Source organism: Hypoxylon trugodes, assembly GCF_022578975.1.
Source record: "Hypoxylon trugodes strain CBS 135444 unplaced genomic scaffold F4822scaffold_1, whole genome shotgun sequence".
Lineage (NCBI taxonomy): Eukaryota > Fungi > Ascomycota > Sordariomycetes > Xylariales > Hypoxylaceae > Hypoxylon > Hypoxylon trugodes.
The window spans coordinates 3,062,663-3,086,600 of record NW_026250016.1 but is presented as its reverse complement, the minus strand read 5'-3'; the positions used below and the strand labels follow the sequence as shown (position 1 = coordinate 3,086,600).

General features: G+C 46.0%; 7 protein-coding genes across 7 annotated transcripts; 4 read left to right on the top strand and 3 right to left on the bottom strand.

Annotated features, from left to right (window-relative positions):
- Window positions 1-74: 74 nt before the first annotated feature.
- F4822DRAFT_386631 (MCM-domain-containing protein) lies at window positions 75-3,502 on the top strand. Its single transcript, XM_051456727.1, has 3 exons — window positions 75-590; window positions 653-3,230; window positions 3,298-3,502. The coding sequence occupies exons 1-3, from the start codon at window positions 518-520 to the stop codon at window positions 3,329-3,331; spliced, it is 2,685 nt and encodes an 894-aa protein (XP_051319744.1). The 5' UTR covers window positions 75-517; the 3' UTR covers window positions 3,332-3,502.
- Window positions 3,503-3,528: 26 nt separating this feature from the next.
- F4822DRAFT_386630 (putative Bromodomain testis-specific protein) lies at window positions 3,529-5,721 on the bottom strand. The gene is made up of 3 exons (XM_051456726.1): window positions 5,423-5,721; window positions 4,487-5,364; window positions 3,529-4,419 (listed from the first exon to the last, which is right to left on the bottom strand). Exons 1-3 carry the CDS (start codon window positions 5,503-5,505, stop codon window positions 4,106-4,108), a joined length of 1,275 nt encoding a protein of 424 aa, XP_051319743.1. The 5' UTR covers window positions 5,506-5,721; the 3' UTR covers window positions 3,529-4,105.
- Window positions 5,722-9,664: 3,943 nt separating this feature from the next.
- On the bottom strand, window positions 9,665-11,458 carry F4822DRAFT_32160 (P-loop containing nucleoside triphosphate hydrolase protein). The gene is made up of 6 exons (XM_051455474.1): window positions 11,228-11,458; window positions 10,968-11,178; window positions 10,854-10,906; window positions 10,493-10,768; window positions 10,103-10,431; window positions 9,665-10,044 (listed from the first exon to the last, which is right to left on the bottom strand). The coding sequence occupies exons 1-6, from the start codon at window positions 11,283-11,285 to the stop codon at window positions 9,718-9,720; spliced, it is 1,254 nt and encodes a 417-aa protein (XP_051319742.1). The 5' UTR covers window positions 11,286-11,458; the 3' UTR covers window positions 9,665-9,717.
- A 2,187-nt stretch (window positions 11,459-13,645) lies between these two features.
- Window positions 13,646-14,537, bottom strand: F4822DRAFT_386596 (uncharacterized protein). Its single transcript, XM_051456725.1, has one exon. The coding sequence runs from the start codon at window positions 14,411-14,413 to the stop codon at window positions 14,186-14,188; it is 228 nt and encodes a 75-aa protein (XP_051319741.1). The 5' UTR covers window positions 14,414-14,537; the 3' UTR covers window positions 13,646-14,185.
- Window positions 14,538-18,988: 4,451 nt separating this feature from the next.
- F4822DRAFT_386582 (uncharacterized protein) lies at window positions 18,989-20,784 on the top strand. The gene has a single exon (XM_051456724.1). The coding sequence runs from the start codon at window positions 19,068-19,070 to the stop codon at window positions 20,307-20,309; it is 1,242 nt and encodes a 413-aa protein (XP_051319740.1). The 5' UTR covers window positions 18,989-19,067; the 3' UTR covers window positions 20,310-20,784.
- On the top strand, window positions 20,664-21,116 carry F4822DRAFT_386571 (uncharacterized protein; the record flags this gene model as incomplete). Its single annotated transcript, XM_051456723.1, has 1 exon — window positions 20,664-21,116. A coding segment is annotated over one exon (312 nt), but the record flags the coding sequence as incomplete, so codon positions are not given.
- A 479-nt stretch (window positions 21,117-21,595) lies between these two features.
- Window positions 21,596-22,442, top strand: F4822DRAFT_386570 (uncharacterized protein). The gene has a single exon (XM_051456722.1). The coding sequence runs from the start codon at window positions 22,048-22,050 to the stop codon at window positions 22,339-22,341; it is 294 nt and encodes a 97-aa protein (XP_051319738.1). The 5' UTR covers window positions 21,596-22,047; the 3' UTR covers window positions 22,342-22,442.
- The last annotated feature ends 1,496 nt before the right edge of the window (window positions 22,443-23,938 follow it).

Here is a 23,938-nt window from a genome sequence, read left to right as displayed (position 1 = left end):
GATAATGATAATAGATTCGCTTATCTTTAAAATAGATATTTATTAATAATATGTTTTCCTGTCTCTTAATAATTATTGTACTATCAAAATTTCTCATAACATCTTCTAGAAAGGAACAATGCAAACGTACTAACTCTCCGAGAACAATTTAGTTGATGATTCCAGTAGCTTAGCAGCTTAGGAGCTTAGGTAATAGGGCTAGTTGAGACGGCGGAGATAGTCGGGGTAAATGATTTGCTGTAATAGGCTTGATTAAAATGGGCCTCATGCAACCACTTTAACGCAGGAACGCGAAAAACGCGGTCAAGGACGCGCGATATGGATTTTCAGTTCCCCTCCGACCCCTTTCCCTAAACAATTCATTCAGTCACAATCTTTAAAACTTCCCCCCACTTGTGCCCTGTGCCTCTATACTCAACCGCTAACATTCGCCTCACTATTCAATTACATCATATGCTTTTGTGATCAACTGCCTTGATTTACCACTTAAGCAATCCAAGACGAGAATTAAGGCATCATGGATACTTTTATGCTTCGAGATGAAGCGGCCAAGGAACGCATTCGCTTGGCCGCGGAGTTCCTTGACCCTCGTAAGTTCACCTATAACTTAACATCATATCGAACTTTCGTTGATAAATATGTGTTTGGACAGATGACCAACATGCGAGGAGTTACCGATCCGATATCATATTAATGCTTCAGAAGAACCAAAGGCGACTAGTAGTCAACTTAGACCACGTTCGTGACCACAATACCGAACTAGCAGATGGTTTACTATTCGATCCATTCGACTACACCCTAGCCTTCAACCATGCGCTTAAGGAGATCGTGCAGACCATTCCACAAGCACGACCCGATCAGACCGATCAAGATGTACTATACTACTGCGCCTGGGCAGGCAGCTTTGGTCTCAATGCTTGCAACCCGAGAACATTATCATCCAATCACTTAAACCATATGGTGTCGATCGAAGGTATTGTCACAAGATGCTCGCTCATTAGACCAAAGGTTGTCAAAAGTGTGCATTATAACGAAAAGAAGAACATATTCCATTTCCGCGAGTATCGCGATCAAACCATGACCAATGGAGTCACCACATCCAGTGTCTACCCTCAAGAAGACGAGGAAGGTAACCCACTTCTCACAGAATACGGTTTCTGTACATACAGAGATCACCAGACCATATCGATACAAGAAATGCCCGAGAGAGCACCTGCTGGACAACTCCCTCGTGGTGTTGATGTTATTCTAGACGACGACCTAGTCGACAAAGTGAAGCCCGGTGACAGAGTCCAACTCGTTGGTATCTTCCGAACGCTCGGAAACCGAAATACGAATCATAACAGCGCACTTTTCAAGACGATAATCCTAGCGAACAATATTGTCCTTCTTTCGTCCAAGGCAAGCGGAGGCGTAGCAACAGCTACAATTACGGATACCGATATTCGAAATATTAACAAAGTCGCCAAGAAGAAGAACCTCTTCGAACTCCTATCGCAATCGCTAGCGCCTAGTATCTTCGGTCACGACTACATCAAGAAGGCAATTTTGCTCATGTTACTAGGTGGTATGGAGAAGAATTTAGAAAATGGTACACATTTGAGAGGAGATATCAACATCCTCATGGTTGGTGATCCTTCGACAGCCAAATCTCAACTTCTGCGATTCGTACTCAACACAGCACCATTAGCTATCGCCACAACTGGACGTGGTTCTTCAGGTGTCGGTCTAACAGCGGCCGTCACAACAGACAAGGAAACGGGTGAAAGAAGATTGGAGGCCGGTGCTATGGTTATGGCAGATAGAGGTGTTGTCTGTATTGATGAGTTTGATAAGATGTCAGATATCGATCGAGTTGCTATCCACGAAGTTATGGAACAACAAACCGTCACCATTGCCAAAGCCGGTATCCATACATCGCTCAACGCCCGTTGCAGTGTTATTGCGGCGGCCAACCCTATCTTTGGGCAATACGACACACATAAAGATCCTCACAAGAACATCGCTCTTCCGGATTCTCTCTTGTCGCGTTTCGATCTTCTGTTTGTCGTTACTGACGACATCGAGGATACCCGCGATCGTCGAGTCTCCGAGCACGTCCTACGTATGCACCGCTACCGACAGCCCGGCACCGACGAAGGCGCTCCGGTTCGCGAAAACACCCAACAAGCTCTTGGTGTTGCACTGCAAAGCCAGGACGCTACCCAGAAACCCACTGAAGTTTACGAAAAATATGATGCCATGTTGCATGCAGGTGTTACTGTGACCTCTGGTCGTGGCGCCAACAAGCGACGCGAAGTCCTAAGCATTCCATTTATGAAGAAGTACATCCAGTACGCGAAGACAAGAGTCAAGCCGGTACTCACACAAGACGCATCAGAGCGTATTGCGGAGATATACGTCGGTCTACGTAACGACGAAATGGAGGGTAACCAGAGAAGAACGTCTCCCCTAACAGTGCGTACTTTAGAAACACTCATTCGTCTGGCAACCGCGCACGCCAAATCGAGGCTTTCAAACAGAGTAGATGAGCGGGATGCCTTAGCAGCCGAAGCCATTCTTCGTTTTGCCTTGTTCAAGGAAGTCGTAGAAGACGAGTCGAAGAGGAAGCGCAGACGGACACAACGACCTGAGGAGGAGGAGGACGGCGATAGTGACGACGACGATGAAGACCGTGGCGATAGCAGTTACAGAGGTTCGACAGCGCGCGGTAGAACCGCACCTTCGACCCGAACAACTGCCCGAGGCCAACCCTCGACTAACGGCAGCCGCCGTGCGAATGGGACTAATGGTCGCACGCCAGCTTCACCCGCAGCAGAAAACGATGAAGAGGATGAAGATTTGTATAACGCCACACCACGTCGCTCAAACCGAACCGGTGGTGCTTCCTCATCAAACGCACCCGCGACATCACAAATTTCTTTTGCTTCTTCGGTACCCGCCTCCCAGCTCGAGACACAAGAGGAAGAGGAAGAAACGCAGGAAGACACGGCCCTAGCATCGGGCGCGGCGAGCTTAAGCATCGACACACCGATCACACCCGAGCGTCTCGCAGCGTTCCGAACCGCGCTAGGACAGCTACTCAACACAAGCTTATTCGAAGATGACGCAGCTGATGTCGGCGATGTCATTGAGGCAGTAAACCGACGTATGGAAGGCAGAGGCGCGGCTTTCTCGCATGAAGAGGCTGTTAAGGCGCTTAAGAAGATGGATGATGCGAACCAGATCATGTAAGTTGTGACTGATTGTTACTATCCCCAAACAACAGCGTAAACAAGTGCTAACATAAAATTACAGGTACACGGATGGCAATCTCGTATACAAGATCTAAACACACAATCGAACGAGTATTAGGTTACGACGACTATGGAAGATGATTCCACGAAGAGTAGATGATGAGGGTTGGTGGCGTTCTGTGTATGGGTTATGATACTTTGTCATTATAGCATCGGCCACGCCGTTATAGGTTACTACTTAATACGAAAAACCACGTTAAGAGATACGTAATGATTTGGTTTTCTTGTTGAGCTGTGTAAACCAGTACAACGCCATTTATCGAAGTAAAGACGACTCCAGCCATTCAAATCTATATGCGAAGGTAAGAATTAGGAATACGAAGTTGTCGGCCCTAAATAATTCATAATTACGCTACTAACACTTGAGTGGCCACTAAATGGAGGCACGGGACAGATTTTTCATAAAAGCAATTAGGATATCAAATTGATCTCAGCCAACCCTTTTCCGGTTCTGTGTCCCTGGACCCTATAAACCCCTATGGACGAAGCAAAATGCAATAAGTCGTGGCCGTTGCTCCTTCACGCCTAGTACCGACTCAGCAACGAAGATAGTATCCTTGAAAAAGGGCATAGGACCAGCTGCTGATATCAATCCCAGCCCCCGTCCCTATAAAAATGCCCTTTGTAGGCACCATGATTATGAACACCATCCATTTAAGTAGGAGCGTCTCGCCTTACGCCCAACCGCACTAGTATGTGCAGAATGTTAATATTAGTACAAGCCATGTCTTAAGGCTAGGTATGCCGGCGAGTTCGTCGGCGTTTTCAGGCTAGGTATATCCTCGTCATCGTGTCGTTAAGAAAAGAAATTAGGCGGCCTCATCACCCTCCAACTTTGCGATCCATTTCGGCATCGTGGAGTACTTCTCCTCGAATGTCTTTTGGAACTTCTCGCAATTCGCCCACATTGGCGAGCCCGGTTGGTGATAGGTGAAGCAGTTGGCGAAGATCTGACGGACGTCGGTCAAGAATTCTTGGTCGTCCTTGTACTCCCGACGGTCCATCTTGTCCTTGATCGTGCTAAGATCCATCGGCGTCTTGATCTTCTCTAGGTAATCCGGCACGCCATCCTCGACTGGTCGAACGGGTTCACGGAAGGGGCCAACTAGGCGAGTCCAGAAGCCTAAAAATCATATTAGGATTTGTATTATTATAGACGGACATAAGCATTAGGGGAAGGGGAAACTTACCTGGGCCAGACAGCATCCTACCCAATAAGTCGGCACAGAAATTCAGCTTCTGGTCCGATGAATACTGCTGCCCGTCCGCGTTGGTCAGGCTGGATCGCTTGACCTTGATTGGCTTCGGGTTATTAGGAAGCGACGGTCTGGAGGCGGGTTTCTTGACCGCAACCTTTCGTTCAGTCTGAGTTGGTCGGCTGTGAATGACATCAGAGTGGCGATGCTTCTGTGTCTTGTGATACATCTCGCCGTCGCTGTCCTCAGCTTCCAAGTAGTGGACGTTCTTTCGTTGGGTCTGGCTAGCGGGCGATGATACGGCATTGACCTGTATGACTGGGGAAGAATTGAGGTGGCTCATGGCGATGACAAGCTCGCTCAATACCTCTTGCGGCAGGGACTTCGTAAACTCCTGGCGGGATTCTGACGATCTAATATACTCGGCAGCCCAATTGAGAAGGAGCTTGCGAATAGAAGAACCTTCCGGCGCATCTTTCCATGCTTGTACAAGTAGCGGGGTTGCGGGGATGTGCTGAGTGAGTCGTCTACACTCAGCCATGGCTTCAAGAACCTCATCACATAGACCTTCAATACCCAACTCATGTCCAAGCTTCCAAGTCGAAATCAGAACTTCATAGCCAGGAAGCGAATTGACGTCGGTGAAGACTCTGCCCGTATACAAGAAGTTCTGGACGAATCCAAAAACCTTAGGTGTGGTATTCGGCAGTTTCACAATGTTTTCGAGCTTCTCGTCCGGAGGCGCGTCGCCGGGTTTTTGAGTAAAAATGTTGCGGAAGTGAGTAGACTTAGAACATATGAAGTCCTTTTGAATACCAAAGGGGGTCTCATCTTCTCCAACGAGGATGATAACAAAGAAAACATGAGGTTGTCTTGGTAAATAAATTAGTAGTGATAGTAGCAAGTAGAAAAAAATTGCGACGGACTTACAGCCAGGAAAAATTAGTGACGGCCTCATTTTCCATCGGCGCTTCGGCGGACACCTCGGGCGCTGTTACAGCTTCCGTCGACATATTGTCACACCTAAGTTGAGAAGGCAATGTTAGATTCGAAATGTTAATAATCGTATTGATTGTTGCAAGCGACGATTCGTGGGGAAGAAAAAAAATAGAAGTGGGAAAATGAAATCAAAATAAACGGACGACGGCTACATTATTTAAGAACGCGTCGGCAATGTTGAAAATGGTTGATGAACAATGGATCAAGTTTGGATTATAGTATCGGGAAATATAATGGAAGGGATTGAGATGCATGTACGTACCAGATGTGAGTTGATGTCCGATGGTAGTTCCGCGGCGTTAGAAAATAGAGCTTGTCATCAATAAAAAAAATATTCAAATGATACCCAACGCGCGAGCGAATTACTTGATGTTCACCTCGACTCTTATTGTTCACCTTTTGAGGAAATCATCAGAAGGAACAAGTGCCAAGACACCAATTTGATAGCGGAGCTCAGACCACAGTCCAAAGTTGAGTATACCTTTCACTGGTCCCACCACAGCCAAACTTCTTTTTAAGAAATGATTGGTTCCATTCAATTGAGTCGATAAGAATTATTAAGACTTTAGCAAAAGAAATAATCAAATTGGGTGTTGGAATTGATTGGATGAGATGCGCGTCGAATGAGTTGCTTGGTATGAGGTTAGTTTCAAAGCTTGTCGCCGAAGAAAAAAAAAAAGCTAGTGAGGTGAGAGAGCTCCAGTCAGGGGTGACACGCCCCTCCATCAGCCTCCGCACTATGTACCTAGGTACTTTATTATTAGTACTGTACCCACCGAAGCTTCACCTAGGTCTAGCTACCTAGGTACGCACTCACTGAGACCCTCGGAAGTAATTCATTATATGAACTTCATAAATAACTATCTATATGAGTAATAATCTACATTTATAAGTGCCTCACTGTGATTCAAAAGATTTTATCAACATATATGTACATATTATAGTCAATACCTGCCATAGTATCCCTACATTTGTTGAGATAGTTTACTAGTCATTATATTCACGAACAAACATAAAAAGCAAATACCTAGGTACCCTGAACTCTCGTCCGCACCTCAATGGTTGATTACCAGCTCTTGATTCGGTTATGATACACTAACATCCATTCTCATATCATAAACATAGATAATATCCAAAATCAGACACTAAATCCCTCTACCTATGTGTCATCCATCGTGAGGTTAAATTGCTCGATGATATCGTCATCATGATTCCCACTTGGGTAACCCGACCTCACAGATTATCCATACTACATAGTATAATTTGTTGTTTCAACCATAAGTTCCTAGGTATGAGTGATAACTTACACTTGACTTACATTCTCATCTCCGCCTCCGCCATACACTTGTCTGTACAGCTATGCCTTCACTTCACTCCACCCCCACGTCGACATGTAACATAGCAATACACCCCGCCAAAGAATCAACAGTACTCTCGGTCCCGACAAGTAATCTAATCACTCGATGAGGGCATACCTATTACACCCATTCGCCCGCACACGACGACAAACCCAACACGCCTAAACTCAACCATCACCATCCAATCCCCGGAACCAGTATACGATCGCCCATCTACATACTCGCGGGCCAATAACCGGCGGCTCTCCCACCAGTGGCAACAACCCTCCTCCTATTTCCATCCATCACCTCCCCATCTCCGTGTTAAATGCTAAGTTCCTGCGTGTCCTTCCGCCCGGTTAGTCGGACCTACGACGATCACAGACCCCAAAAAGTAGAAAATGAAAATAAAAATAAAAAGTAACTCCTCACGTTACGCACATCCCCGATCCAGATCGTGCGATTGCGCGTCTAGGTAGGTAAGATAGGTAAGTTTGCCGCTGTGGAACGAACCGCCCCGAACGGCATCATATGTTGGTTGCGTGCGAACGATGTCCATACGAGTGAGCTATCACATTTGCTACTCTCCGGATATCTAAATATGTACGTCACCTATCATACCGGCACGAAGCGAATACGGAAGGGGTAAAATATCCAGGCGGCGCATCCCGATCGCTCGAGCGACAAAGAAAGAAAAAAAGAAAGAAATATTAAAGGGGTAAAATAAATGAAACGGCCGTACTCAGGAGTTAGTCGTGCAGAGATAGGTCGCTTCGTAATCGAGGACACTTGCAGGTCGCATATTTGCTAGGCTATACTATATAGGTATGTATCTTAATTGATTAGGTGGTTGGTAGATACCTGATGCCTAGTGAATGGTAAACAAGTTTTTTAAGGGCCGTTGCGAGATAGATCGAGGAAGTCCCGCCCCGATCGAGAGCTTACTATACATCGGAAACGGAGACGAAGGATACCGTGACGCCTCGAGTCATGGCAGGGTTAGGTCGACTCACGCCCACATGTAGATCCGGGGCGCTTTGCTTGTGTCCTGCGATCAAGATCCGCTTTCATGCTGTGCTGACGTGTTGGTTTATGCCCAACCGCAACTCTTATCCACCGAGATACCGTAACTTGCACGAGATAGTTATCCTATATTGGGCATTATACCCTGAAGACCCTACCTAGGTAGGTTCCAAGCTTCTATAACTGGATCACATATGTCGTTTGCGATATGCATAACGCAGTGCAAGACAACTAGACGGCGGAGTCTAGACAATACGATTTCTTGTACAACTGTCGCTAGGGAAATCGGGTTTTGAACTGCAAGATGATAAGTACTTTCCTAGTCTGTGGCCAAAATGGCGGAGTTGAGAGTCCCCAGGAACCACGGCACACTCTTCCGAGGGGGTATGGGAGGTACTCCTAAGTCCGCACACCGGTGAGTTTATGAGCAGGCCGGGCTGCGCGTAATGCATATCCGGTTGCATTCCCGCTGCAAGTTATTCTCGTGGAACCAGGTTCGCCCGCAAAGTAGGTAGCAGCGTGCATACACAACGGCCGTTTCTCCGCATTCAACCCCAATATACAATATCGAAAATCTGAGAGATAAAGCCAAGGCTCCTCGAATGATCTACAAGCCTTGCCGAAATTGGACACATTAAGTCTTAAATATAGTATAGATTCGATCTACGCGGCAGAATATGCCGGATACGCTTCGCCAGGCCCATGTTTGTAGTCATCTAGTAAGCGTATTCGAGAATCTAATAAATGCGATGTAAAATGACTCGGGCGGCTCTGGAACGCTAACACGCATGCTAATAGGCGAGTCATCGTATCCCTCTTTAGACGCGGGCCAGCGATTAAATCCCCTGCGGCTGAAGTCTGATCGCGCTACTGCCCGCTAGCTAGGTCAATGATACAGTCGATCGGGTGGGTTACACTTGCGAGTTTACCATCGTACGGTCGTAAAGCCAGGAATTCGGGAGTGATCTCAACGGCAATTAGTAGGTACGTATGATTGATAATGATAATGGAACCATTAGTAAGGTAAGCGGTACGGTTGGATGCAAGCGAAGGACCAGACCCCTAAATGCTCATACTCAAAAATTGTAGAAGTAGCGGAGCGCGGGGGGCAATTCTACAGGACCCTTGGCGGTAGGATTATATTGAGTTGCAGCGGCACAATGTAACGGTCTTTGGCCACTGTGCTGCGACCTCATGCCGCAACCGGCTAAAAATCTGTGCGAGGGCTTTAATGAATCGGAATTCCGCTCGTTGTCCTTGCGTATTGGATACAGCTCCGCAGCCGTTTCACCTCGGAGAGCATCGCTTGGCGGGATTATGGATCAAATGAAGCCAGGTCAGAGGCTATTCGCAGTACTAAGGCGGTTCGATCCTGGCTGGCCATTAGCAGGCGTGTCTCTATCAACAAAATTTTCTGTATTGATTAGGTACTGAATAGCATGTAAGTTAGGTAGACATGTACGATTCTGCCAGTCCCACACTCTACTACGAGAGAAAAGCGTTAGCATGTGAGAATTTTTTTTTATTTAACGCAAGGGCAACTTGTATCCCTTTTCACCTTTTCTCATAATGGTAGCCCGGCTGCTCCGAGATGTATAGGACTGACTTACAGCGTAGAATTAAGCCGCGAAAGACCGAGGTGTGGAGTGGCGGTGGCCGGCATTGTTGAGGCTAGAGATGTAACAAGCCGCCGACATTTGGCCGATTCTTCGTGGTCCATCGTTCATAATAGGACGTTGAGCCCCAGTGGAACCACATAAGAATTGCCCACAGAATTTTTTTTTCGAATGGAACCGATCGTGAGTGTGCCCGTCTCAAATTTAAAACAGACGAGACGAGACCATCAAAGACCCGCATACATCGATGTCAAATAGAGTCGTCCCCACTAAGGTCGGCAAGATCCGATTCTAAAGGTGCCGTAGTCTCTTCTAGTTGCACCACTTGGTCTTCTGATCCCTCCTCGGTGTGGACCTCGTCATCTTCTACTTGTCCAAGGAGAATGTCTTCACTACCTTGCCACTGTGGCGGCAAGTTAGGCATTTCCAATTCATCGTCAACTTCCCAGCCATAATCTTCGCCTTCGCTATCAGCAATATCGAAGTCAGTTTGGCTTAACTTTCGTTTGAGACGTGCATTCGGTGATAGAGGCAAGGTTGGTTGACCCTCATCTAGGTCAAGGGCAATAAGGCCGTCCTGAGTGAGTTAATATTTTGTCACGTTACGTAAGGTTATGTGTCACGGATTGACTTACGCCCCGAATATTGAAAGCAAAAACTTGACTAATGCCTCCTGGAATCGTTTTACCGTTCAATTTCTGGATGCCAACAAAGTGGGCACCGTGCACTGTGTCACTTCCCGCTACCCAATCTTTGAACAGAACCAGTCGAGTAGAAATTCCTTGCTCCCAAGTATTAGCATTAATAGCAGGGATGAGCGTAGCACCACGCTCAAATTGCATTCTAGTAGCACACTGAGATAGAATGATAATACATAGATCTCTGGTGGCGGCGAGCTTCTGCAGTGTCGAAATCAAAAACTGGAGAACCTGCAATCTTCTAGCTGAAGGTCCCGGTCCAGGTCCTGTTTACGATATAAGTGAATGACTTAAACTAAATCTGGAATATTAATTATGAAACAATACCTCTCTGAGCCTGCCTAGCTTCGTGGTTCTTGGGGAAAGCATGATTTACTAAACTAGATAAGTTATCGATTACGACGAGAGATGTACCATGCGGTAAAGTATTTGCAGCAGGCTTGCAGAGAAGTGCGATTAGATGAGCCAGGGTCGGGGTTCGGAAATGGCGAACATTGGCCATTTGATCTGCAAATGGGGGTACCTCCTCAACTGGTGCTGGTAGATTCTGGGAGGAGTCTATTATGCTGTGTAACCTGTGGGCAGACAGCGGATGAAACCCATCTGTAAACTGAGTTAACCGTCCGATGATGCCTTAAAGAAAATATGTCTAGGTTCGCTAGGCAGAGATGGGACAAGCGATACGAACCTACCCAGAGGACATTATCGCCTAGCCGCAAGGCGTTTGCGGCGAGTTGGATCCTACAGCCGATATTCAGCATACGAAACAAATTATAACATTTCCTAATAGGGTGTCTGTTACCCAAAGGTGGTCTTGCCCGAACCCGGAGGCCCCCATATTTCTACGACTTGGCCCTTCTGTAAACCTCCGGGACGAGGTGAGGCACTACCGCTATCACCAATGATATCATTGAGGGCTTGATCAAAGGCTTCAAGACTGGTTGAGAGAAACCGTCGAGGATCAGTACCGAGATCTTCAAGTGCCTGTGCCGCCGAAACGGTTGGCAATCGGTCTATGAAATAATTAGCGATAATTCGCATACGATGGCCTGTGTATCTTACGGGTTGTGCTCAGATCGAAACTTGATACATCTTGACCATGGATGGATTGGTAATCCATGGTAAAAACCGGGAGGCAGGAGTGCAATTCATGAGTTCGTATATGCGATTATTGATTCAATTCGTCATCTGTTTTATGTTACCTCGACTTCCGTTAAATCTAGATAGCAAATAATAAATGATGAAGGAGGAAAGAGGAAAGAGGAAAGAAAATGGTTTAGGTTCAGTTAGTCATTTGAAGATTGGGGTTATGTTGGGTTGAGCCTCATTTTTTTCGCCCGGCAGCGGCAGTGGCAGCCTGCAGATCAGCGCTGATCCTCCCCTAGGTTCCCTGAAGCAACAGCCCGTCGGGCAACCAATACACGTGATGGTGGGGTTTCCCCCATAAACATTTAGGTACATCGAAGGCTCTAAAAATTCAATCCCGAATTAATTTCACTCTCAATCAATAAATACTGACAACCTTAGCACGTACAAACTATTCTCAGTATTCTGATTATAAATATTAATACACCCTCAATTCATTGTAGAAAATGATACTTGCATATGGAATATGCATTAATTTAAAAAAATTAGGACCACGACTACATTAACAAGCGACAAAGAAACGCCAATGTCTGATTTCTCCCAGTAAGACAACTAACACAGCATGTCTTATAGAACCCTTAGACAGTACCTAGACATACCTATTAATGCCTAGAAAATCGTCATTAGCCTTGTCGTTTCCGATTCCGAAATTCCAGACCTACTTAGATACCATTCCTACCGTTACTATTGAAGACATCCTTCTCATAGTGCATTCCTCTCGCTGGAATTACTCTATAAATTCTCAAAGACATAGTTTTCAGAAAAACATGAAACTAGGGGTACATACTATCTCGTTCAAGTAGATACCTAGGTAGTTGGTCTCGTACTCGTATGCCATTCACGTGTAATCCCATGTCTAAGCTGAGCAAATATGAGCTGAAAAGACTGGCACGTCCCGAAGCGGATTGACTTACATCGGGTCTTCCCATACGATAACGAAGTCTAAGCCACTACCTACCATCCACTCAGTTACGCCGATAATCCACGTGGTGGTGAGAATTGTCTCTCGGTTCAGATGAGTTAGTATGTTTAATAGTCTATTAGGGGGCTTTGATTTAGGTATTAGATCTGGGGGATGTAACTAGTATCCAGAGATCGTCTCGGCCTTAATGGCTTCACTAAAAGTTCGATCGGGCGTACTCGATCCACTACATATTATATGCAACTCGCTAACGCTTGAAGCGCACAGAGGCTGAAAAAAGGTACTCCCATTATGGCTATTTCAGTATCGCTCTTAACGTCCTCCCGTACTTTAGGTGGTTCTAGACCAGACTTAGGCGGACCCCGACTTGAGCTCATTAATCAACACCCCACGGTGAACTATCGTTAGCGAGATGAGGTATTATAGTTGCCGTAGTCGATTGCTTAGCTATAATGATGGAATATTCCGACAAGTGACGAACTCGCTTCTAAATCCGAATGTAGTATCGGAGCATGAATTAAGAGCTACCTAAGTAATGCCCTTGGGCTGGTTGAAAGCAGTCTGATACCAAGAGCATCTCATTCCAGTGCGGACTTGCCTACCTAGTCAGTAGTAGATGGGACAAGTGGAAAGGCCAAAGCCCATTTTGCCATTGTACGTATAATACTTAGGTACGGAAAGTTGTATTTGAGTAACCGGTTATGAGAGCCGTACCAACATATTGGAAATGAAGACAAGCCTTCCTAAACAAGATCCTTATCAGGGGACTATTTTCGCATTAATGAAACTAGGTAGTTCTTTAATGCGGAGAGCCAATAACGTCTCTTCATTGGTTCGCGTACACAGTCTTCAGTGTTCAATGTTATCTTAGATCTCAGGCAGGGTCCTGCTGCAGGTACGTACGTCTTGTGTCGGGGAAAAGTTTCAACTCGGACCGGTTCCTAAAGCCTGGGCCTATCGATGCCAGAGTCCGGGGTCCCCAGGAAGTACACTTTGCTCCGGAAACATGGGACGGCCTTCCTATCTCCTGAGCGAGGCCAGCGCAATATAACGCTTATGCGGCAGTAGCTCTATCGTTTATGTACGCGAATATGCTATAGTCAATGCGCCTCTTTAAACAGCCTCGTAAAACTCTACCTGACACGTAGATGGCCCGAGCTGCATAGGATGTGCCATCGTGAGTGAATATGTACTGCATGTAGTAAATTCGCTATGTGTTTAAATCTACGAGTCAAGGGGCTCATCTCGGCTTAATGGCAAGCGGAGTAAGCCACAGCGTACCTCGGACAACTTCGGAGCGACCGAGAAGGAAAAGATGATTGGGGAGCGATTCGCCCGTAGGCAATCCTGGTCCAGGATCAAAAAGATGGATCTCAGGGGGATGAACCCCCCACTAAGAGAAACCATTCAATACAACAAGCCTTACGCCATTGCCGTTGCGGCTGCAAGAATTCCGTGAATCTGTTTCTGGCGCGGTTTTCATTCAGAGATGCTTGTCTAGTGTGTTAATTCTTATCTGATTGACAAATGATCCGCGGAGTTTGCAGAGGAACATATACATATTCTTGTCAGACAGGGTCGCATTGTGTAATGCCGAGCGTTAGGATTCTCGGCAGACCTATTGATAGGAATTTTTCTGTGACGAAAAGACGGACCTCTGTCGGAGTTCCTTGGCTTATCTAAGCAGGACACACACAATCCAGACTTGGGTGTTATTGGTGTTATTGTGTTGAGACACAGTGTGCTGGATGCAACCTGCCTGACTCGTGGCTTACTTGGATTCTCGGACGTAGGGGTGGAAACATCTAACAAGCTCGAGGGGCCCAGTCCCTTTCTCTTGTTGCGTCCTATGTAGCAGCTAAGGCCCGATTTGAACAGCAGAGGATGGCCCGATTGTCAGGAAGCTCGTCCGGTCGTTGATTAATCTTGCCTTGCCAAGACGTTGCTGGACCCTATGTGCGTTTGCTGGCACTTACTTTATTTTTTGTTCCAGAATGTGCTCCAGAATCTTTAACAGATATTGAGGTGCGGAGAGAGCTTGCCGCGACTCTCCGCCATGGCTGCGAACACGTACGTAGGAAGAGGAAGAGGAAGAGGAGGAGGAGGAGGAGCGGAAACTCGCTTACAGGTAAATCACGATATTCGTAGATACGTACGGAGACAAGGGGGAGGAGTTCCATCTGTTATCCACAAAGTGTTCCTGCGCCGCTATGCACTGAGCCATACGCCTGTTAGCTAGCACATACGTGCATAGAAATACGGATATCTCCTACGTAACTATGGAGCCCATATCAGATAATCTACCATCATAAGTATCCACTACGGTAGTGTCGTAGCTATTGCTATGATCATCACATGAACCGATATACTCGGAGAATATTGATTTAGGCGCGCCATTCGATTGTTAGAATTTTAATGCAGACGGCGGTAACGTGCATTCTGCATCGAGGTAACTAGTGTGTAAAGTGCTTCCTTGTGCAAGCAATAGGAAAACCCAAATATTATGGTAGTTTGCTACACATTGCTTTTATGATATGTTGCTCATGACGGTTCATGATGTTTTGCCCCAGATCCCAAATTAACTTGGCAATAATTAGAGCTCGTTTGCGCAATTACGATAGACAAAGAGGTGCTTCGGTATACCTATTTGGGAAGATGAGAACATGTGTCTGGACTTTAAGGTGTCTAAACCGAATGAGGTATAAATCTCAGTCTATCTGTGGATCTTGGACCCCGGATCAGTGGAAAGTGTAAGTGTTATCTTTGTGGGGAAGTTTATGGATTCAGTTAGACACATTTCATACCGTAGCGATGTAATGGGTCCATAGGAATATCTCTTATCTTGGTGGTTTATACTTGAAAGTGGTGCATTTAAGCTGCTGTCGTGGTCCGGCCTTTCGTATTTCTGACGCCAATCCTTATTGCTGATTAGGAGTCAGGAGTTGAGGCTATTCCTCCTGGATAATTGCCCAGTCCACAGTGCATTATTGAATTTTTGAGGCCCCTCCGCCTTTCCCCGGATGTACGCCCTGCGTCCTTGGGTCACTAGTATGTACCACATAGATTGGCGAAATGCCCGGTAATAATTTAAATTCCAGGGCTCACATTTGCCCATTGTTGACGGGCCTGGCACCATACATAATTTCGTAGCAGTCGGTTCAGGAGGCGCCCCAGAACGCCTATATGGGTATCACATAGGTATTTATTGTAAGGTTGATCAGAGCGATGATAATCAAATAATAATTAAACAGGATTCCGCCTTAGACTTCACTCAGGGGGTTTCGCAGCCCCTTCGTGCTTGACATGACACATGCAAAGCGCCCCAGATCCATATTCTGCAGGCTGTCTTTGACCCTGGGGTATTATGTATAAATATATGTAAATATAAATTGCGCATTCATCTATAATCCGAGCTACCTAATGCCGATTTATATGTAAATGGACATATTCCTGCTAGTACGCATTACGAAGATGTTCAAGCCTCATTGTCGCTGTCTTCTCATAATCCGGGCGGACCCCCACGTTTTGGGAAAGCTTGGCATTATGAACCGGGGCTTTCGGTAAACGGGTATGGGGATCCAAGCATCATTACATCAATACTTTGCTCCTTACCGAGAGTTGCCATACAACAACGAAATATGCTTCTCAACAGTTCTCGATCCTCACCGAGGCTTGGAGAATATTGGTAGCATATTGACGTCGATAAAATTGTTGTGAGCATGTGCAAGACTCTATCGTCATTCATTTCATTATATAGGGAAAGGTAGGTATAAGCATGTGCTAAACCTGAATCCGGCGGCAATAAAATCAAGCCAATTCCAATAAACTGAGCCACGCTAATCGTCGATTCGAGAAACCCTAGTTAGCCGGAAAGAGTACGTGGACATTCGGAACAAGATAGCTAGATCGTAAGCGGGAAATGTATTAAGCAAGCATGAACAATGCCATGAAACCCGAGTACGCGTGTAAAGATTAGGTAGCGTCAAGTTAGAGGTATAGTCTGTGGAGAGAAACTCTGGGGAGTAGATACATCTATGTATTCGAGCCAACCATTGTAGCAAATATTACCCCAGATTTAAAACGAGTTAAGAAACCCAGAATGGAGGCATATGTGAAGATCAAGCCTGTATTATTCATGTAGCTATGGTATATGCTTGTTCTTCTAAGAAACTTTCTCGTTCGAATATGAAGTAAGCTACAATCGCCGGATTTTCTTGCTAGTTGGTTGGCTGATGTGTACACGCTCAGGGGCTGAGCTGAGCTGGTTTTTTTTTTTTCTTTTTTTTTTTTTTTTACAAATAGTTCAGCTGTCAAGTTGACATAGGTACTACACAGATTCTTATGTCAGCATGTATTGTTCCGTTCAGAATTCTAGTGCGCTCTACGGACCACTTATCGGACTCCATCTGTTCCATTGTCTGTTAGAGTTGAAAATTATACTGCCGAGTTGACCATGGCAAAATTTGGCCCTTATCTGCTACTAGTACCTAGTACCAACGGTGCTAAAAAAGAATACGCTCTTGAGTGCGGCCGAGCTCGGCCCCATATTCTCCAGTCTTTTTGCCGTGGGCCTTTTCAATAATTTTTTTTCTTCTTTTTCTTTCTTCTTAGACCCCGGACGGGGCGTTATGGCAAGTGGCTCCGGTTGAGAAAATTAAGCACTTGGAATAAGAAAGCAAATAAAATAGGAAAAAAAAAATAATATACCTAAAAAGGCGGGTCTATTACTTAGTCTTGTTTGTTATATATCTGAAATTTTATTCTTCTCGAAGAAAAAGAAAAAGAACTGTGAAAAATAATAAAAAGGAAAAGGAAAGAAGAAACCGAAACCGAGGCAGTTATTCGGGGCGCGAGATACGGGGCGAGAAGGGTTGTGGAAGCGGTTGTGTAAAGTAGTGTAAGTACTTTGTTGCCGTACAGCCGCGCTATTATCCCCACACATATCTCGGTGGTACTATGTTACTATCCAGGCCATCCAGGTGGATGACTTACATGAAGCTAGTAAGACGAGAATGAATAGTATGAGCTTGGTACGATGGTCTACTGATCCGTTCGGATGGGATTTTGCTTGCGGCACATGCGCTTATATGAAGTAATCCGAATGGCGCAAGCAAGGTCTTTCATAACGAGGTCGTCTATTAGAGTCCCGGAGGGATGTAAGGATAAAGTAGATAAATGATTAAATAAAAAGGGAATAGGAACGGGGAACGGGGAATGATAAAAAGTAATTATATGAAAAATATAAGTACCAATCAGGTCAGTACACTCAACCATGAAAGAAACGCCGTTGGCAGTAGCGAATATTTCTGAAAATGCCTACCTCATCCCACCTAACCACCTAACTGAAAGTGAGGGAATAGAAGAACATGTGTTGTGTTCATTGAGCATTATTCGTGGCTGATTGCTCTTTGTTAATTTCACCCCCTCGTCCGCCCCTAGTCCTTTAAGGTACCTAGTTCCATGCTGTAGGCTGTCTGGACTCCTTTTTTACCCCCTCTGCTCTTCTCCCTCGTAGAAAGCTAGGCCCTAATGACGGGAGTCCTAAGCACATGCCTGCCATGCCTGCCCCAGCAAATCCCTCTGACCTCGACACGCGCAATAATCTCACACACCATCATTCTCTCCACGAACACCTCATAGCCCTGAAAGCCGGAGAGGAACTTGCAGTAGCGAGGCCTGGGATAGCATATAATAGCTTTCGTAGGAAATGCATATTTTTAAAGGCATTAGATCCAGGCCATCCGTTGAATTATATTTTGGGGAAGAAATAATTTTAATACCGATATTTCAAAGTTGGTAACAAAAAGGTAGAAAGTAGCACAATTATGACTTGACTCTTTCCTAATATGAAGAGAAAAAAACACACTTTCTCTCTCCTGTTCTTACCCCTTGTGCAAATCCTTCCCAGTAGGTTCAGCGGCCTCCACGTTTCTTCCCCCTTCCCCAATTACCTAGGTACCTAGGTACTTTAGGTATCTACATCTGTAGGCAGGTACGTACCGCGTACCTATGTATTCAGGGGGTTCCCTTTTTTCAGGACTGCCCAACCGAGTGACCTAAACCAACTAAAGTAAGCTAACCGACCAACCAGAAGACGCAGGTGCGCCTCCTTCAGAATGGATGCCCAGGGTTCCAACTCCCCCAGGCCATTTTCGTCCGTCTACTGGTTCCCCCCACACTAGGGGATTCTGTAAGGCAGGGCCCCGGAGGGGTGAGGGTGAAATTGTTACAAGTCCCCAGGTACCTAAGGTACCTACAAAGCACACTGTACAGTACACCTTGTTAGGTGCAAATACCGTGTGCCTTCCCTTAGTAAACCCGCAAGTGCGCGCGCACTTCTTTCTACTTTTCTACTTCTTTGCTTTCCCACTTCCCTAAAAAACTTGCCCACCCCGTTCACCCACCGCCCCAGTGTAGCACGTTTTGGCACCTCGCAACCCTTGCAACTTTTCCGACCCGCCCGCTCTCTCACAGTTCATTTAAATCGTACCAGTGCCCCCATTCCCCCAAAACGGCCTTCCCTTCGAAATTCTACCGCACCAATATCATACCTGCAACAACCTTCCCCCCAGCTTCTCGACTAAACGCCGCTAACACCCTCCTCGCTGTAGTACGGCAACACAACAAGACACACTACTATTACTCATAATAACCAAGATACAAAGGAGCGACGAAGAAAGAAGGGGCAAAAATAATAAAACAAATAGAGGAATTGCGACACCGATTTCTCCTCAACAACCCCGCCGTTTATTTTCCACTCCTAAGAAATTATAGTTCAGCAAGGAAAAAAAAAAAGAAAGAAAGGCGGTGCCCACTTGGCTGGCTGACGATCACATGCAACGCTCACAGTCAGCGGTGGATTTTTCCAACCTGCTGAACCCCGAACCTACCGCTACAACCAACGACAACAATTCTAAGGGAGACATCGATATGGCTACAGTTACCGTTATTAGGCCTAATGGGCCTCTACCTGGTGGCCAGCCCGCTGAAAACAGCAATGAACTCCCACGACCGTACAAGTGCCCTCTCTGTGACAAGGCGTTTCACCGTCTAGAGCACCAGACTAGGCATATTAGAACGCATACTGGCGAAAAGCCTCACGCTTGCCAGTTTCCCGGTTGCAGCAAGAAGTTTTCTCGCTCGGATGAACTCACCCGTCACTCGAGAATACATAATAACCCTAACTCGCGAAGAGGAAACAAGGCCGGACAAGCGACGCATCACGGATTGGGCCATGCCTTGACTCCGGACTCTATGATGCCTCCTCCCTCAAACCCGAGATCTATCAAATCTGCACCTAATTCTACGCTTGTCTCGCCTAACGTTTCCCCGCCTCACTCGTTCTCTCAATACGTTATTCCGCATCCGGGTCCTCTACATCACTATGGCCGCAATATGAGCGGTAACAGCCCAATGCCTGGTCACAGCATGGATATTGGTATCCTGGCAAACGCTACGAACCAACTCGAGCAGCAGAACATGGCAGCTCACCACCATTCGGCAAGAGCCCACCCGTATTATTCTAACAGTATCCACAACTCGCGCGGTCACCTCCCTTCTCTATCTGCCTACCATATGTCAAGATCGCACTCTAATGACGAACACGATGACCACTATGCTCACGCTCTCCGTCATGCTAAGCGATCAAGACCTAACTCGCCTAACTCTACTGCTCCGTCATCGCCTACCTTCTCTCATGATTCTCTTTCGCCTACACCCGACCACACGCCGCTTGCTACGCCAGCTCACTCTCCGCGTCTTCGGCCTTACGCTGGTATTGAACTGCCTACTCTGCGCAATCTGACTTTGGGACACACTCCAGCTCTAGCGCCAATGGAGCCGCATCTCGAGGGAAACTACCCGCCAACTTCGCAACCGGCTAGCAACGGTCCTCGTCCTAGTGGTCTATCACTAACGGATATTATCAGCCGACCCGACAGTAGTAGAAAACTCCCTGTTCCACAAGTTCCCAAGGTCGCAGTTCACGATCTTCTGTCCAACGATGGATACAACACCAGTGGCCGAAGTTCAACGAGCGGCAGTTTAGCAGGTGGCGATCTCATGGATCGAATGTAGACCAAAGAAACAAGCACGGTACTACATTTACTACGACATGAATAACGAAATTAATTATAGAGGATAAATAGACAAGAGGCGGCGTTCCTAAGGCGACGTTTTGCGAGAACGGCACGGCGGTTGCTTATTCGGCTTATTTAATAAGATTACCTTTACCCCTGGTGGTTTACAATGCAATGATGGGACGGCCGATTTACGTTTGGGCTTGCCGTGATTTCTGGTGGATTCATGAACCTATAGACTTTGAGACCCTCATCGGCGGCTAGATCTCGTGTTATTAAGTGTGTTTCGGGGTGATATCTTTTCTAGTCCTGAGTTTCCGTTAATCAGGCAGTTATTGGGAAAAAGAATGGCGAGATCAACATGGTCGCTTTTTTCCTTTTCATTTCTTATTCCTTCTCAGTTCAATTACACAGCGTTGGCATATTTGGTGGACGGTTTTTTTTATTTTCGTTGCTCATAGACGGTGGAACGGGCGAAAGTGCAACGGGATGCAGGTTTTGGGCATTGTGAAGCTTAGCCGGATCGGCAGTCAAAATCCTCAGGCGAGCTATCTATATCTTCCTCTCTTCTCAACTACGAGCGTCTCTAGGGTGGGTGTTCAACGGACGATTTGTTGCGTGCGCGCGTTTCAGCTCAATATCGGGCCAATATCTTGGTACAGGCTTGGCGGTTCTCTGGTCAAAAGACAGGCGACATGTTCACAATATTGGTAGTTGATAATGGTAAATGACATACAAAGCACAGACAAATGAAATTCGGTCTAGATCTCCGAACCCCTCAAGAATCATAATTCCCACTCAAGTTAGGCTTAGGCTGGTTGCGTCTAAATCGTTGCTATGCTCATCGTGACAAATCCTCAGGGACGTCGGAAACAAAAATTGCTCCGTGGTACCTCGTCCGGCATATGCCCCAACCCCAGATTAAGAAAACCACCCAATATAGGTACTGACACCCGCAACGCCACCACAACTAAAAAAAGATAGTGCTAAGGGGTTAATGTTGCCTGAGACGGTACCTATCGAATCCAGGCTTAGAAGGCTGTTTGTTGCCCAGTGTCATCGTAACACAAGTAGGAATTCATTTTGCGACTTTGTAGGTATATAAAAAGAATTCATCCAATAAATCTCGGTGACTAATAATGCCTCGTCACTTTACCATTGTCCGTATCGCAGATTACTACGCACAGCATCACTTGGGGGCGGACCCCTTGTAGTCATTCTCTTGTTGGAACACCCCGCATACCGAATGCGAAAAGGGAGGTATGTACCCTACCTGAAATACGTGGGCGGAATTCGAGAACATGGAGAAATTAAGGGGATGGGAGGGATTCGGCTCGGAGCGGGCTACATGAGCCTTGCCAAGCAATCTCTTCTCCAGATCTTTTTAGGACATGGTACAGTACATCACAGCTTATTACAAGAGATAGGGCGGACAGGAGTTACATGAACCTCCAGGGTTCCTAAGTTGTAGTAATATTCAATACATGAACGCAAGTTCATATGAGAAGGGCGCCCGCATATGATAAATGACACACCGACAAGCGAAGAAAAAAAGAAAGTGATAAAAAAATTTTCGTCTTTGCCATTACTTCATCTAAATAATGATTAATAGAAACACATATGTCCTCACCGCTAAATAAAAGGCGATAAATCGTAAGAATAACTAAATAGTCAAATACATAAAATATGAGTCAAATAAAAAAAAGCCGCCCCCACAAAACTTATCAAAGACTCCGATGGGTCTCGTCCTTATCCTAGCTACAGTGCTAGGGAATTATTTTGCTTGTAACAAATGGATACGAAAGCTTTGTTTCCTAGCGGGATGGCGGGATGACAAGCAGCAAAGGGGAAGCACGGCAGCGGTGCGTCAGCCATCAGCCCTGCGAGACCAAGAGAACCTTGGAAGAAGAAGAAATTTATTACCGGACGTCCCCGAAGATGTTGTGGACCAATCCTGTTGTAGCGCTGAAGAGGCGGTGGGAGGAGAAGGCATCATCTCCTTATGCAACCTGCCAACGGTAGATGCGTAGCTCCAATGACAACAACGGTTTAAACGGAAGTTAAAGTGAAGAAGGTAAGCAATAACGTAGCCTCTTTTGCACCTTTTTGTTGTCATTTCCTACCTAGGCAATAGCCAAGTACCAAGATAAGGAAGGGAAGGGAGGAATAGGAATTTACTGGGGGTGTTTGCGTATGTTTTCATTGCTCAGCCTCGATCCCAAGAACGGCTTAGATAGGTAATGCAAAGTCCACGTCCGCTGACGTGATACATTAAAGAACTTGCACTGTATTGTTGTAAAGTAGGTAGGTAGTAGCCCGTCTTACATAGTGTGCGCGCGCATTACGTTAGGATGCTGAGAGACAGCTGGTACGGCTGAATGCAAGTTGGGGGGTACCTGATGATCGTGAGGTAATATTTCATTTCTCAGGACTTCTTATTTACTTCAACCTAGTGAAATCATGACGCTATAATATCACAAAAGTATATATAATTCCATATATGCTCTTACGATATTATATGAACTGCTGAGTACCTAGGTATTTATCATGTGATAATAACAGTAGAGGGATATGCAAGAAATGTAAGGTTTGCAGGCATTAACGTACCTATACCTTTAGGTACCTAGGTATGTCACTATGAAAGATAACTAGGGAAAGCAGCGCCCTGAACCCCAGACTTTATCGTTTCATTACGCGTACAACAACTTTGAATCTTGCGGGGCTCCAGATTTGTCATTGGAGACTAAACTTTAACGCTACCTTCATATTTCCAAACTAGGTAATAGTACTTATCTTATGTATCTTACGTACTTGGGGAACTAAACTTAGAAACATTTGTTGGTTGTTAATGCTGTTCCGAGTCCTTCGAGCAAACAACTAATTTTTTTTTTTTTTTTTTTTTTTCATTATTATGAAAGTACACACCTTGCTCCGTAAATTTTATCGAGAAGCAAATTTTCCCAATATCCAATGAAGTATGGGCGTACAGGTGTGTACTCCGGACTTTCATAAAGGGTAACGGCTGTTGGTACACATGATTGGCCCCCCGCGTGCATGCTGAGTTATTGCCAGCCTCAGGGACCAATCTTATTTAATAACAAGGAGCCTTACTTTTCATTTCGTCTCGTGTTTGCCTTCCAGATGCATGGCTATATGGGGGCCTTTTTGGTGAGACCGAACTCCTTGGCCCCCGACGAGGTCCTCCCATGTAGCCACGGGCGATTACAGGACACCGTGCTCGATACGTGCGAAGGATGGGATCTAGCTGCAGGCCTTCATATTACACAAGAAACAGGTCCGCTCACCATAGCGAGCAAAATTTTTTCTTCTTTTACAGTACCGATTTCCTAGGTACCTAGGCGGAAGCCGATCGGCTGATATGCGCCTGATAATGGTGAGAGCGAATTTCGCGTACCATGTAAATTGAGGCCCCTCCGGCCGAGTGCGGTTACCGCCGAGAGGGGAGACGAAGAGGAGAAAAAAAATAATAAATAAATTGAGAGGAAGTCGGAAAATCAACGGGTAATGCGGAAACATGTGAAAACACGAAACGCGAATCAGATCGAACATGATCGACCGGCCTCGTTCCCCGTATATAGTTTTCGAGGGGTTAAAAATTTGGGCGGC

Bases quoted from the DNA above. Each gene is read 5' to 3' on its own strand.
- F4822DRAFT_386631 (XM_051456727.1), top strand. From the start codon at position 518: ATGGATACTTTTATGCTTCGAGATGAAGCGGCCAAGGAACGCATTCGC. The intron at 591-652 runs GTAAGTTCACCT...GTGTTTGGACAG, and splicing joins CGCGGAGTTCCTTGACCCTC to ATGACCAACATGCGAGGAGT. The intron at 3,231-3,297 runs GTAAGTTGTGAC...ATAAAATTACAG, and splicing joins GATGATGCGAACCAGATCAT to GTACACGGATGGCAATCTCG.
- F4822DRAFT_386630 (XM_051456726.1), bottom strand. From the start codon at position 5,505: ATGTCGACGGAAGCTGTAACAGCGCCCGAGGTGTCCGCCGAAGCGCCG. The intron at 5,365-5,422 runs GTAAGTCCGTCG...TTATTTACCAAG, and splicing joins GTCACTAATTTTTCCTGGCT to ACAACCTCATGTTTTCTTTG. The intron at 4,420-4,486 runs GTAAGTTTCCCC...TATGATTTTTAG, and splicing joins TAGGATGCTGTCTGGCCCAG to GCTTCTGGACTCGCCTAGTT.
- F4822DRAFT_32160 (XM_051455474.1), bottom strand. From the start codon at position 11,285: ATGGATTACCAATCCATCCATGGTCAAGATGTATCAAGTTTCGATCTG. The intron at 11,179-11,227 runs GTAAGATACACA...ATTATTTCATAG, and splicing joins TTTCGATCTGAGCACAACCC to ACCGATTGCCAACCGTTTCG. The intron at 10,045-10,102 runs GTAAGTCAATCC...TAACTCACTCAG, and splicing joins TTGCTTTCAATATTCGGGGC to GACGGCCTTATTGCCCTTGA.
- F4822DRAFT_386596 (XM_051456725.1), bottom strand. From the start codon at position 14,413: ATGGAACTCCTCCCCCTTGTCTCCGTACGTATCTACGAATATCGTGAT.
- F4822DRAFT_386582 (XM_051456724.1), top strand. From the start codon at position 19,068: ATGCAACGCTCACAGTCAGCGGTGGATTTTTCCAACCTGCTGAACCCC.
- F4822DRAFT_386570 (XM_051456722.1), top strand. From the start codon at position 22,048: ATGGGTCTCGTCCTTATCCTAGCTACAGTGCTAGGGAATTATTTTGCT.